Source organism: Vidua chalybeata, chromosome Z, assembly GCF_026979565.1.
Source record: "Vidua chalybeata isolate OUT-0048 chromosome Z, bVidCha1 merged haplotype, whole genome shotgun sequence".
Classification (NCBI taxonomy): domain Eukaryota; kingdom Metazoa; phylum Chordata; class Aves; order Passeriformes; family Viduidae; genus Vidua; species Vidua chalybeata.
This window is the reverse complement of record NC_071570.1, coordinates 18,751,149-18,766,472: the sequence shown is the minus strand read 5'-3', so window position 1 is coordinate 18,766,472 and position 15,324 is coordinate 18,751,149. Positions and strand designations below refer to the sequence as shown.

Sequence of the window (15,324 nt, the reverse complement as noted above, 5' to 3'; positions counted from 1 at the left end):
ACCATTTAATCTAAAACTCAGTGTTCAACACCACTTATAATCACACAACAGAAAAATGGCTAAATATGGCTAGCCATAAGAAAAATGCCTTAAGGCATATTGCTAGACATTTGAAATTATTTGCAATTTATATAAAGCATTTTCTATCCTAGGTTATTACCATTAATACAGAAAGTCTGAAAACTTCAGTCAACTGGTCAGTATAGTAAACAGTAACTTATTTTACCCATGCATTATATCCACTTGTCATACCGCCACAGCAAATTCTGCACTCGTGATACATACACCCCATTTTATGACAAGCATGAATTTTAGGTAAATAAAATATTTATGGTAAGCCGTGAAAAACAATTTCTTGCCAATGCAAGGCAGACTTTATTCCTTTGAAGGCTCATTGTCTTCACCGTTCCAGAACTTTACCAATGCATGCAATATTGTGTATGCTGAACATTCATTTTAAAAAATCCAACTGGTAGCAAAACTATGCAGTACTGTGCTAGCCAAATTTGCAAACGGGCAGAAATTACTTTAAAATGTCATTAAATAAAATGTATCCAACATCAGGCAAATTTGAAAAGAAAGAAACAAACAAAAATACTAAAAAACCCCACCAGAAAACGCAAAACTGACAAGCAAAACACCCCCTAAACAGTCATTTAGTTTAAATTACATTAGGTTATGTAGCTTGGTATTCAGGCAAAGCCATCAGGGTAACAAACTTATTTTCACTTATTCCTCCCTTAGGACTTCCTCACACTGTATTTGAAATCTTATTCTACAGCAGAGAGAGACAAACAGCATTGTTATTACCCAAGCCCCTCCTTGGTACTACTTTCCATTTGAATTTTTAGAGACAACTATCCACCCACAGAGCTGGCAATATGTACATGATGCAAACACCATGGTAGAAAGCAATTCAGATCAGTGTTGCTGCACCTCTCTCCTCAACACTACCTGACTATGAGATAGCAGCATTTAGCCAGCTAGTTGTATCTGTTAGCAGTGAATTTCTGGATCACTCATGCAATACCAATGGACGTGCCTATAAAATCCATTAAATGATCAAGCCAACTCACCACTAGAGCACTTTCCTTTCCTTCAATAGCACTGGGGGTTTTGTTTTATTGTTTTGGGGTTTTGTTTATTGTTGGGATAGGATTTTTAAAATTATTTCTTCTCCCTCATCTTACAGCTGTGGCAGAAAAGATGATTCAGAGCAAAAAGAAACAGTAGCTAGCTGATATTACACATTTGTATACATAAAGAGAAAGCACTGAAAACTATTTTTCAAAACAAACAGCTGTGGAAAAGGAGTTGGAGCTCTCAGAAAAACAGTGAGAAGGGAAGAGGTAACTGAGGGAGAAAAAAGGAGAGAGCTGCTCCTATTGCAAACCAACTATTATTAAAATAATATGCACCATAATGAGCTGAGAATGACTTCACAGTTTTTATTTATACCTTAGCATTGTCAAAAAGGTGAGGCTGATAGCTTTTCATAGACTACTGGAATTCCACTAAGAGAGGATTTTAATTGATCCCTTGCTATACATTAACAGGTATAATGTCACATGTAATGTAACAACATGGCAAGGGCAAGGATGGCAGATACAGCTCTGTCTTACAGGCCAGAAACTGGGGCAGGGAAAACCTGCTAGGATTTTAGGAAAATGTTTGCCCTCTCTTTCTTTTTAGAACTAGAAGTCTCAGTCTTAGCTCTTCTAAACTAAACAGATTTACCTACAAGTGACAATGTTCTATTTTAGGAGTTATTACTGCTCACAGCAGCAGTAATGCTGCTGCATTTGTAATTCTGTCTTACAAATGAAATGCAATAAAAGACTACCAAACAAACAAAATCTATATAAACAAAACTTTTCTATATAAACAAAAATTCCTTCTCAAAGGTCTCATCTGATCTTGGAAATTTAAATTCGGATCACCATGTGTCAAGAGATGAATGTTTATTTGCTTTACATTCTGCGTATAAGTTTTGTTTGCCATCTCCAACTTACGAGAGCATGCACTTGATAGCCTTCCAGCCAGAAAGCAGCCCAGCACCCACAGTGCTGCCTCATGGGAATCTAACAATTGACTACAAGAAAGATCAAGAGGTTTAGCTTCCAAACATTTCAATGACTGAGGGGGCGGGGATGGATGATGAGACAGGGAATTTTCCTCGTCATCTATCTTATTTAAAACATGGATTTTGCTTATATACATATCTCTACCAATGCAGCATCTGAACAACACAAGAAAATACTGGTTGGTGTGTCCTTACATATTACTCTACAGGTGCAACAAAGCAAGAGAATAAGCACAAAGGAAGAAAATCTAGGCAAAGTTGACCATCTGCTTGAATCTCAGGTGCCACAGGATATAGTGCCAAGATGAAGCTCATCTTGCTGGCTCACCATCAACCCACCATTGCCAACAGAGTCTATTACTCCGAAAATAACATAGGCTACATTTCTAGCCACTTTGTTATCTTGTTTGTATTTTTAAAAAGAAACATGAGCATAGCCAACTGTTCCAGTTTTTGATTGATCATTATTCAGATTCAGTAAGTTTTAATTACTTAATTGATTAAGTAATCATTTTACTTCAAGTCAGGTGTTTTTTTAACATCTGAGAAACATTAGCAGCTTTATATGACAACAAGTTCTTAAGTTCAACAGCAGATTGCACTGCCCATGGACAGAAAGGGAGACCCAAATTTCCAGTAAGGACTCAGCCATATTGTGAAAGCAAGACATGCCAACTCCTTAGGTTGCTATTTACCCACCTGAATAGGCATACATAGTTCATCTGATCACTAAAATGATTACAAAATAATCCTACTTAAGTCTATCAAGCCACTCCAGCATGAATTTGACACTAAATATATGTAAGCTTAAAACAAAAAAAATCAGAACACAGGCATTTAAAATTGACCACAGTCTGACTGCAAAGGCAGAAAAATCAAGTAAGTGTCAATATTGGTTTGCAAGTAGAAGAAAAATCCAATTTATACTATTCTGTTCAACACTAATGGGAATACACAGCACTATAAAAGATTATCAGATTTATTTAATGGAACTCAGTGGTTAGACAGTATTTTTAGATGTAAGTTTTAACATGAGATCTTTGCAGAAAAACTTAGAATTTACTATGTTTGCATCCTCCTTATCAGACTAACAGTTTGTATCAAATAATCAAACTGAGATCAATGCATGTAATAGTGTACAAAAATGATCACCTGAATATGGCAGAGAGCAATACTGTCAAAACTTAATATATTAGCATGTAGATACAGACAAATAGATGTTCACCTTAAAAATTACATAATTTTGATCTGTTCAACATTTCTGCTAGAAAGTAGGTCCAAATAAAGCATGCTGACAAGAAAACAGGTTAAGAAGGAACCTCCTTGAAAAGCTAGCATATATGAATAATAATGACAGTTCACTGGCAGTTTTACATTAAATGAATAAAAATTTAACTTATCTTGCTATAGGGGGAAAAAAAAATCATGCTGCAAGTAGGACACCAGATCAGACCAGATGTTTTTGGGACTAACACTGCGTCACACAAATATTGGCCCAGATCCAAAAAGACAATTAGGACACCATGATCCTAGCAAGACACACTTCCTAAACTTCAAACCAATTTACTTGAATTTATTACATAGGGAACTTACAGCCTATGCTGGAGGTATATTCTGAAATAACTAAAGTCTTTAAAAGCACACTGCGTTATACTTAACATTTAATACTTTGAAAGCTCTGCACTGCATCCCATGCAATAAATTATTTATATTAAAGTAAAAAGTTATATAACCTCAAATGGTTAAACCAGCACAGCTCCCAGGAGCAGAAGACATAGTCTATAAATGGAAAAAGTAGTCTAAGTCTGATACTGTCCACATTTTAAAGAATGGCATCCCAAAATACACACCTTGCAGTGTTCTACAGCCTACAGTATCCAAGCTGATTAAGCACTGACATCAGCAGAGAAGCTTCTGCTCTCTAAAAGCATTGTTCACCACTGCAAAGTGCAGAGGAGAAGCAATTATTTCAGAATCCCATTGTGAATATATAATTTTTCCTTTATCTTCAAGGAAATCTATATTAAAAAAAAAGTTGTATTTTGACATACATTCCAAAGCAAATTTTCACAGAAAAAAACAAAATCCCATATATCTTACTACCACGTTCATGATTTCAAGGACTATTAGGCAGAGATAATATACTTACAGGATTAATTCAGTTAACTTCAGGTATGTAAATACAGTCCTTGTGTAAAAATAAGTGCTGCTTCTTTCACGCTTTTCCACCGTGCACACACACACATCAAAAAAAAAAAAAGGCAAAAAGACAAGGAAAAGCATAAAGAGAAAAGTGATTCTGTTTTATTTCTCAATATCCATGAGATTTCATTAATGAGTTATCAAGCAAAAAGAATAAAAGTTTCCATGCCAGCAGCTGGCAACAGAGGCACTCTCCATTGCCGAATTCAAAAGAAATGTCAGTGAGAGTGGCAGCAGCTACAGTCAATGCTGGAAGCTGATGCCTCTGCAGGAAGAGGATGCTGGGAGATTCTACCAATCTGTGCTGCAGCCTAATTCTAATCCATCACTCCTAACTGCAATGGGAAAATGGAGACATGGGGAACGCAAAGTAATTTATATTTAAAGACAAAAAAGGAGTCACCTTAGTATTTCCTGAATACAAAAAAACCAACTAAACAAACAAAAAACACACACACACAAAAAAAAAAAAAAAAAACAACAAAAAAACAAAAAAAAAAAAAAAACAAACAAACAAAAAAAAAACCATAAAAAAGAACTGCAGGAAAACTAGATCAAGTACATGAGAGTTCATAGCAAGGAAGAGTGAAGAAAAAAAAACTAATTTTTTGTTTTCTTTATTTGACAGTATTCAACATCACTTTTTTCAAATTAACCCTTCAACATTCTTTCCCCCAGAAATCCAAATTTTTAGCTAGAGTTCTATGACCAAAACAAATCACTAACACAGAGAGCTGCTAATAAAGTTTTCTTCGTGAGTATCAGCTGCAACAGAAGAAAGCAGGAGTCAAAATCAAAACAGCTACAACCCCGTGGTCTAATCTCTCTAGATGAGATATGATGAAAGCTCAGTACATGGGAGCTAAGCAGCAGAAAATTAAACTATGTCTTCCACTATTACCTTCAAAAGGCATTCTTTAAAGCTCTACCAACTGGACTAATAGTACCTAGTTCTAGCTGTGTTTACTGTTACAAACTGGCTTAAACAAATCTTTTAAAGCAAAATGCAGGAAACCATAGGTTTGCATTTACTTATTTCAGGTACATGCAAAGTAGCATCAGCAGTAATACTTCAAATCAATTTATTTAAAGAATTTACTTTTCTTAAAACATTCTTATTTGTAACATACTGGGAAAGAATTGCACAGTAGTTTCTATAACACCTGTGGAAACCAAGGGCTATGATCAGGTGAAAAAGGTTTCATAAATCTTATAAACCTCTCAAAAAGATAAGATTGACACCTGTAATTTATGAACAACAGCACTTTTAAAATCAGGACATTCTACCTTTTCCATAAAACTTGACCCAGTAGTGTTAAAGACCAAGGAGTTCAGAGATATATATATCCCAGTTCTCCACCATGTCATTTGAAGCAGTGCTTATGCATATTGTCGATTAATATACTAACAATATTAGGGGCAGGGAAAGTAAAAGTGCCAGGATTTCTGTGACCTTGCCTACACATGAAGAATAGACAAGTTTCAGTCAAGGTTGCCCAGTCACAAAGAAGTCAACTCAATTTCCCCACAGAATATACAGTGTTCCGTTTTTAATGCAGCGTAAATTTCAGACAGTTCACATTTCGGACAAGCCGAAATTCCAGGCTCAGAAACTACTTTCTAGAAAAAGCTGAGTGACTCAAGACAACGTTTCCACAAAGCTGACAAAAACAAGCTTTCTGTCTGCAAATATCAGCACATGCTCAAAAATTTTCCCCTGGACTGACTTAAGAGAAAATGAACTAATACACATACACTAAACCTTCCACACAGGTTGATTCCCAAAACATTCTGTGACAGCATTTACTCATTAGGGAAGGGGAAGGGAAGGGGTGTACATGACATAACCAAATCAACACTATTAAAAACCAGGACTGTTTTTTTTTGGTTTTTTGTTTTTTTTTTTTTCTGATAGCTTAAAAACAGGCAAATCTGGGTTTCAATCTGTTTTCCTTAAAAACAATCCTACTTCTCAACAAATTCTGACCAATTTATTATTTTTCTTCATTGATTAGTTAAAACTCATTTTTCCATTTTGTTATCTAAAGCACTTATGCGGCGTGGGTTTTTTGCTCTCCCCAGCTGCACGCAGCTCTTGGGAGCCCGGCTGTGGCGTAGCTTCCACGTGCTGCCGGGGTTTGCTGCCGCGGGTTCCCGGACACGGCTCCGTGTCTCGGGCGCGTGGGCTGGCCAGCCTCTGTTACCGTGCGCTAGGGATCCGGCAAAGAGGTAAGGAATTTGTCCATTTACTCCGTGCTTGGCAGGAACGGTTTATTGGTCACGTATGGCGCGGTTCGATGGAAAGATGCGACCGCTCCCGGCACTCGCATGGGAGAAAATGGCGCCTGGGTGCCGGCGGGATAGGGTTTTATGGAGGGGCGGGGCGAGAGGATCCACGGCCTGCCGGCCAATAGGGGCGGCTGCCGTGGCGGTGACGCCAGCAACAGCGACCAACCAGAGAACCCCACAGGGGCGGGCACCGAGCCAGAGCGGGCTGAGCGGGATCGTGTGGCTTGGGGTGGCCAGCACGGGGTTTCCCGGGGCCGGACGGCAGGGTGGATACAGGAGCGGCACAGGGGTAAGAGCCGGCAGCAGGCAACATGGGGCCAGAAACCGCGGAGGGGAACAACACGGGGGAAACGCGGGATTACGGAACTTGACTTATTTTAACATAAATTAAAAACCCTAATCTAAATCCAAACTCCGGGATACAACACACTTACATTGTAATAGCTGTACTACAAATCCAAAAGTGTACATCACTTTCCAAGTCTCAGAAGTTATTCAGAGAAGGCAACTCCTGAGCTGCAGGGCTACAAATAGTGTTATGCAGTCTTTATTAAAGCACGGAACAAACATTATTTTCCTGAAAGACCTTTAAAGAAAGAAAACACAGATATGATCACGTATTCCAGCATAATATCAAGATTCCAACATGATATTTAAATAAATTCCAGAAGTCTCCAGAAAGTCCCACCCTCAAAATATGATGTAAATTTAAAGCCACAGTGTTAATTGATTTGTAATGAAAGAACAAGTCACAGAACAGCAAAGAAATGTTTACACTCAATTAAGACAGGTTTCTTTCAGTGAACATGGGATAAAAAACACGCTGTGGTATATTTTTGTGCTCTAGCCTTTCAGTAAAGGCTTGCAAAAAGAATAACAGGGTGGGGAAAACATGCAGAGTTTTGGGCTCTTCTATGTACAATGTCTCTGAAATGGTTCAGATTTTTGTCTACCTCCTCTCCTCGCTTTCTAAGGAGCTACGAAGACAAGTGGAAATGCACATTTCAAAGTGAATAAAAGATACCAATACAAACAATAGCACAATGTGGCCTGAAGTCTTCTACTGAAATACAAGCACAAAGAAATCTTACAGCACAGGCAAAAGGTGTAGTGGCAATAAACAGGTGTTTACATATGAAAATGTGTAACCATGAAAATGTGTAACCATGAAAATGTGTAACCATGAAAATGTGCAACCAATGGAAACCTCTCCAAGTTTAATCTTTAATCTTAGAACTGTTTAGGGTGGGGAAAGATTAGAGAGATAAGGTTGCTGTATCATTACTGCTGTTTCAAATATTGAAACTCACAATATAAAGTAGCTAGCGTGTCATATTTTTATATTTATGCACCTATGAAAATACTATCTTCTAGACACAAAAACTACCTTTACTGGAACTTTTTTCCCTAACCTTGAGGGTCAAACATAAGAAAATAAAATTTTGATCATTTAAATTGTCACAGCTGCTTCTCACCATCTCAAGACTGTCAAAATGTGAGTTTAAAGTTATGAAGACAGGAACTGTTCCTAAAAGTTTTTAGCTTCTTGAATTAAAATTTGAATTTAGAGACATTTCCTTAACTGTTCAATTTCATTCACTGACAAAACAGTCACATGTGCAGGTGTAACTGAAATCTTAACTACACATCTAAGATTACAAGGATAACCTGCTCTAACTTCCTTAAACACTTCTGGCCCTTAATCTATCACCCCAGTAATACCACACAGAGCTGCTTTGGCAGGATCAAGGATTAACAGTACACAGCTTTGGGTAGGCAAAGAAAATGCAAACGAGAATCAACAAAGTATGTCTCTTTTTGCTCAAACTGATAAAGACAAAAAATCCCAGGAGTTCCATTCTTGATCAAAAATCATCTGTCTGCTTTGGTTACAGAATGCAAGCTCCCACTTTTCAAATACTTAATGTTTTAATTGTGTTTAAATGAGATCTCACTATCTTTCCACTGATGACATAACACAGGGTCTGGTGCCTGAAATTTCATTAAAATAGCACGTGAAGACTTCCTCTGCATATGACTGCTTACAGCAGTTAGGCAGACTAGCATGTTTCTTCCCAAAGACAACCACAGAGCATCTTCATACAGAGCATCTACATACCCACACAGCTATCATAATACAGTTGCTCTAAGTGCTGCTATTCATTTACATAAACCTCTGATATTGGGTTCGTAAATAAAGGCACTGTCTTTGCCTTTATCTCAAAGAGAAAGACTGCATGGCAATCTAAGAAGATTGCACAGACAAACATAACTTGATGGTCACTTATTCCTTTCACATACAGATGACATTTTAAGGAACAGTTAGTAAAATAAGATGGACAGAAATACCAAGAGAAATAATATTTCATATATGTTCTAAACAAATAGAGAACTTCAGAAATCAAAATAGCAGTGGCAAGGTCAGTACATGCTAAGCATAATACAGTGATGGGTAAAAACTGTTGAGAACTCTAACCACTTTCAATCTAGCTGTAATGCCAAAGACAATATAATTTAGAAAATTACACTCTGGCAACAGAAAACATGAATATCTACATTCTACAAAGAGATTTTCAGAATTATTTGAGTAAAAATTAAGATAGCAGAAATATTTTGAAAACATCAAAGTAGAGAATTATCATGCTCAGTAAGACTAAAAGTTGTAGTTTTTCCACAGTAAGATTTAGGTATTGATGAGGCATTTTTAGCAAGCATTAAATAAAAGAATAAACCACACAAAAATCTGTTCCATCTACATATGTTTTTGTACCTGTAGGTGCTTGGCAGCCACTAGGTAACTTAGTCAAACGCATCCACCCAGGCCAAAACTTGGAAGCAGACACTCCAGTGCAAAAATGCTAAAAAAGCATCCTACCACCACAAAACTTCTTGTCAGAGGCTTCAGTTTCCACAACAGAATTCACAGTTTGCCTCTAGTTACTCAGTTCCTTTTACAACAGAATATGCCAATCAAAGCAGCTCTGAGTTAACACAAACAGGTGATGGTGAATTTACTTTGATATATATACTCCACCTATTATCTTTGGAAGGTTGAAGATGGTCTGTGAAGTCCTACTATCAAACCAGTACTTTGAAAACTCAGTTTAGTTGGCAGAGAAGATATTAAATACTAGTGCTTGCTTTAAGTAAAACAGCAGAGTGACCTACTGTAAGAGTCCTTCTTCAGCTTTAGTACCAGCAAACAAAATTTACAGTAAATAACTCCATTTAAAGGTTTCTTTATGTTTCTATAAAGCAAGTATTTTATGATCATTACATGTTTTGGAGTTGCTGTTTATATCTACAGTAACTACCATGAGTAGAAGATGACAAAAGAGTCTAGACAGACTCTCTAGACAGATAATCTAATACATTTAAACCACTGGAGCAAATACTGATTTCCTCCTGGGCCTGTCATCAGACATGAAAGCCAGCACACTAGATTTAAGGAAGGATTTTACTATATTAAGGTAACTCATTGCCCTTTCAACATCTAACCTGCACAATCTGGTATCTATCAGTAAGCAATAATATTTAAAGAATAAAGCCAGTTGAAGTAAAGTTGGACTAGCAAAACCATTCACTAGCATCTCCTGGTGCAAAATACAGAGCTGTGTTACTATATACATATTTTACACTAAGAATTGCAGAGTGGTGTGTGAAATACTATGAAGAACTGGTTGATACACATTCTTTCCCAATTCTCTAAACCAACACGATGATTTGACAGAATCTCAACCAAAACTGATCTCAAAAGTAAACATGAGTCTTTGTTGACCCAACTCCCTATAAAAAGGTCCATTTTAGTTAAATTCAATAGGATATAACTAACTGCACTCAAACCAATGCCAGGCATATCATCAATGCCAGGGCATATCATCACAGAGCTCTAACAATGCCATCTTCCTATCCAAAATAAGGGAGAATGAAACACCGACACAAAAAAGTTATGAAAGTGAATTTAACAAAAGCAAAATTAAAAAAATAGAAACAGCTTCCCAGAAGCTTAAACCTCTGGCCATTCATTGTTTCAATATAACAATGAAAAAGCTACAATTAATTCTCTCTTCAGAGATAGAGAAATATCAGGAACAACCAGTATGGCATTAAATTTACAAAAGGCTTTCCCTCAGGCAAACTACTAGTATAATCTAAAAACTACAATCAAAGCATTTCAAGAAAGATAAGATGGAAGACTTTCACAAAACATTCCAAGATTTTTTTTCAGTTCCTTAGGCACATTTTTTAAAGTAGCCATATCTTTGAAAGAATTTGAAAAAGGGGAGTCTAATCTAGTGAAGAGTCCTGCCCAGATACAAAAAAATATAACATCCACTATGTTCAATGTGATGTTAAGTAACAACACAATTTTTTGTCCCATTAATATTCTCTCTATCATCTTTCATTTACTCTTCTATACAATGCTTGTTGCAGATGGAAGCAATACCAGCCAGAATAAACTGACATCCTAACTTCTGTTATAAAAAGTGTATCTGTAAGACAGCTATGAACACAGAAGAGACACTCAGAAAGAACAAATCAAAGCTCTGCATGCCAAAAATAAACAACCATGCTCTGCTCAGACGTCAATAGAAAACAAAACACTTTCACACAGAACGAATGAATATTGGATAAATATTTTCATACAGTATTTCAAGTTACTCTCGTCCCTGTCCCAGGGAAAACAGAGGCCGAAGAGATAAGTTACCCAATCATGGACAAACTGCTAAGCAGTCAAGGAAGAATAAGCAATCATTAACATGAAGAATTCTCAATTTGAACATATCAGGTTCTTGTTTCCTTCTGAGTGTCAAGAAACAATGTATAATTTTTCTCGTTCTACACAGATCAGACCTTTCTATCCTAGGAAAGATACAGAGGGTCTGGCAATCTGTAAAATACAACTTCCCAAGACCATGGATGTTCTGGCCATGAAGTTTAGTCCAAACCTACAGCTGGGTCTAGAAGTGTTTTAGCAATCTGAGGATATCAGCAGAAGTCAACTCCTCATGTGTTTCACGGCATAAAAATACAATAAAATCCTGGAGAAAAACTAAAACCACTTACAAACAGCATAATGTGTTTTCATCACAGTTTAAGAAAGGTGTTGCTTCAGCATGAGATCTTACACCAGAGAAGTGATTATCTCACTTCATTAGGGGAAAACATCTGTGCAGCAGCATATTATAAAGACATAGCAACTTCCATTTGAAAATCTTGCTTAGATGGTCTTGCATAATGATCCAAAATTTTCCTAATAATGTTAAGCGACTATATTTTCACCATGCAAAAATGTCTAGAGCTGTCAGTATGTAACTCAGTTACAAGATTTCCTGGTTTAATTCCTTACAATGTTCACATTTGTTGACAAATATTTCATCACGCATACCAACCTAATTATACTTGTTTCTCAACTCTTGAGGACTTTAACTGTTCTGAAAAATGTGAATGTAGTCAGTGCATATAAAATTATGCTTCCCTGGAATGGTGTGCACATAGTATTCCATTTCTGTATAAGGAGTTTCAACAAACACACATTTTAAAATATTCTACTTACACGGGGATGTTTTCATAGGCATCTTCAAAGTTTTCCTGCAGAAGAAAGAAAGAAGTTTCAATCTAATGTGTGTGTATTTTGTAACACAGCAGAAATTTACCATTACCAGATAGCACTTACTTCTGCAACAGACAGTAATCATCAGAATAGTCACACTCTACTGACTGTTTGCTAAGCTTTCACTGCAAATCATTATACAGAGAGATTTCCTACGGGCCTACCACATCAGACTATAGCTGAATGAAACCAAAGATCTTTTCCTTTTTAGATCCTAAGCTTCTACCATGTAAATCACAGAAGGCAATACAGGCTTATGCCTCAGGAGTTCATGCAGCACATGTGACATATTCAGGATGCACTAGCTGAACAGTATAATCTACACATGAAATGAAAGGTGTTCTGTGCATATACCTGATATGCAGGCTAGCCAAAGTCTGGAATGCATGATAGATAGCATGCACGTACAGCCAGCTTCCATATTAAAAGCTGTTATGTGAACAGATTAGTCCAGAAATCTAGAAGTTGTTTCTTTCCACCTAGATTCAAAGCTCTTTCAACCTAGGTTCAAATTTCAAATTGAAATAAAAAAAGAAGTGCACAAATGTAAAAATGAGCAGAACAGCTTAGCTCAAATATAATTTATTTCTGTATCCAGTTTCCAAAATTGGGCTCTAGAAGTGTGTAGCAAGGATGAATGGGCTACAGCACTCCCTCACATATCCCTCTCCAGCTCACACCTTCCAGCCTCTGGCAACTCCGGGTGTTCAAGGCCCAAATACAGTCAGACCATCTTGTGATTTTCAGTAGCTCTCTGTTCCGAATACCAGTCCTATTTCCTCAATCCCATGTAGACTTTGTTTTATTCATGAGTTATAACATTAGTAAGGAATTCCATGAGCCTGATACCCATTTTGTGCAAAATAAGAATTTCTACTTGAACCTGGCTCCAGCTACCTTTGTTTAACAATTCCTAGTTTTATTTATTCAAAAACAGTAAAGAAGCAATTAGTACTTGCTCTTTCCTTGACACTTAAAATTTTGAAAGCTTTTGTTACATCATCCAATTTACCTCTCTTCTGAGCCAAAGACTGCTACCTTACTCAGTCACTCTTCAGTCAGAAACTATTTCCTACTTGCAACTGTGCTTTCTGCTCTTTCCTTATAAAACTGGAAGCATGATGGAACAGATTTTTAACATATCCCAGGAAGATACCTGGAGGAGACTAACCCCCATTTCTGTACAGCCCTTTTCAGTTAGCTGTACAGAGTCATAAGATCTCTCTGGAGTCTTCTTTTCTCCAGCCTGAACTATCTTAGCCCCTCCTCACAGGATTTGCGCTCCAGACCCTTCACCAGTTCCATGTCCTTCTTTATACATGCCATAGAACCACACTGTCTGTCTTGGAATGAGGGGACTAAATCAGAACACAGAATTTCAAGAGTGGCTTCACCAATGTCAAGTACAGGTGGAACTTAAAAGCATTCAGAAAATGCCAATTAAAAGAACTTGGAAAAGGCCAGTTAAATGATCCTCCTGATCTGTGGAGAACCAGAGTTTCAAAAAGCTGAACAGAAACCAACAGGAACATCCTGAACAGAAATTCTGTTGCCCATGATTAACCCCAGACACCTATAGAAGTCACCAGTCTTCTAATAAACTTCTTCACTAAAGACTAGTTGCCTCCTTGAGACACTACTGGAGACAAGAGAAAAAATTCAGCAGAATAAACAAGAAAAATGCACTCATAGCTTTTTGAGCACAATTCCATTTCTCCTAAGAGAACAAACTTGAAAAGCAAAAGTCAATGTACTTTTAACTGTCAAGTACTTAATAAAGAATAGTAATGACTGGGAGTTCACATGAAAAAATATCAGTGATGTGAACCTTTCACAGGGTCTTTCAAACCTTCATACAAGGGCAGCACCTACATGCAGGAAGAAACAGAGAGAGAATTTGCATTCTGTCTAGCTAAATGCCTCCTTTACCTAGTGGCTTCTGAGTTTTAATTCTGGCCATTCACACTGCTCAAATGGCTGTCCACACATTTAAAAGGATGAAGTACAACTTTAGTGTTTTTCCCCAAACATCAAGGCATAGGGAATAGTCACAGCCTTTCAAGGGACTCCTCAAAGGTGCTAAAAACATCTGAAGGCAGCTTGTATGTTTAAAAAAAAACCCCAACAAAACAATAAAAGACCAAAAACCCAATCCATAGTTTTTTTCTGAAGTTTCCCATGTCTTCCTATTCCAAATGCATGCAAAATGGGTATTAGAAAGTATTCAAATTGAATCTTGGTCCCATTTCCACAGACTTAGACAAATTTGCTGTACAGACACTCAGAAAAAAAGCTGGGCACAGTCGAAAAGAAGCCTGGCCATTTTCTACTCCATTCCATGCCCATTACAACAAAAAAAGTGACATCATCTTAAGGTGTAAAGAAAAGGACTGACACAGAGGTAACCAGAGTACCTCCTCCCTGATCAAGTTATAGGAGTGATCACATTCCTACCAAGAAACAAATTATTTAAAAAGTACTCAGAAGATATTCGTACTTTTTCCAGTAGTCTGTTAAAATCTACTTGTAAATTAAGCCTGTTTAACAAAAAAATTGAGTGAAGTGTTACATAAAATACACAGCATCTTAAAGACCTAAGGCTGTATTTACATTCCAGCATTGCAAGTTACAGGTGACACAGCTGAGAAGCCACAACAGTTTCCAGAGGTGCTCATTCATTTCAGTCTACAGCAAAGCAGGCTATTTAATACAAGGGATGTGTTTTTACTTAGCACAAACAAAGGGCATTGTCAGGCATTGCCCACAGCAAAGACTGAATGTGACCTCCACACTTTAGCACAGAACACCATTTCCATTATTTACATGGTGGATGCAGTCCTTAATTCATTTCCTTCCTTCACCTGGTCCAGGTTTTTCCTGCAGCAGGTCCCAAAAATTCCTGCTCCAGTATGTCCTTGTTATAATGGTGTCATGGCCACAGGACATACATACAACAGACATCTTAAGGAAATCTGAACTGTTAAATCCCCAGAAAGGACAAAAAAGTCTTTTTTCAGACATTTTACTCAGAAAAAGAAATACATGAACACAAACTAGTACCAAGAGAAACAGTTTGACAACTATCTTGCTCAATACAATGCTGATTAATGCTGCAATCCACAGATTTTTAGTGCAC

The 15,324-nt window shown here is 37.2% G+C and overlaps 1 protein-coding gene across 8 annotated transcripts in view; it reads right to left on the bottom strand.

Moving 5' to 3' along the window:
* Nucleotides 1–15,324, bottom strand: part of TTC39B (tetratricopeptide repeat domain 39B) — a 78,932-nt gene that overhangs the window by 40,460 nt on the left and 23,148 nt on the right. For all 8 annotated transcript variants that reach the window (XM_053931714.1, XM_053931715.1, XM_053931717.1 and 5 more), the window contains one exon: nucleotides 12,132–12,166. In XM_053931714.1, coding sequence (XP_053787689.1) covers nucleotides 12,132–12,166 — 35 coding nt within the window. The remainder of the gene's footprint in view (nucleotides 1–12,131; nucleotides 12,167–15,324) is intronic.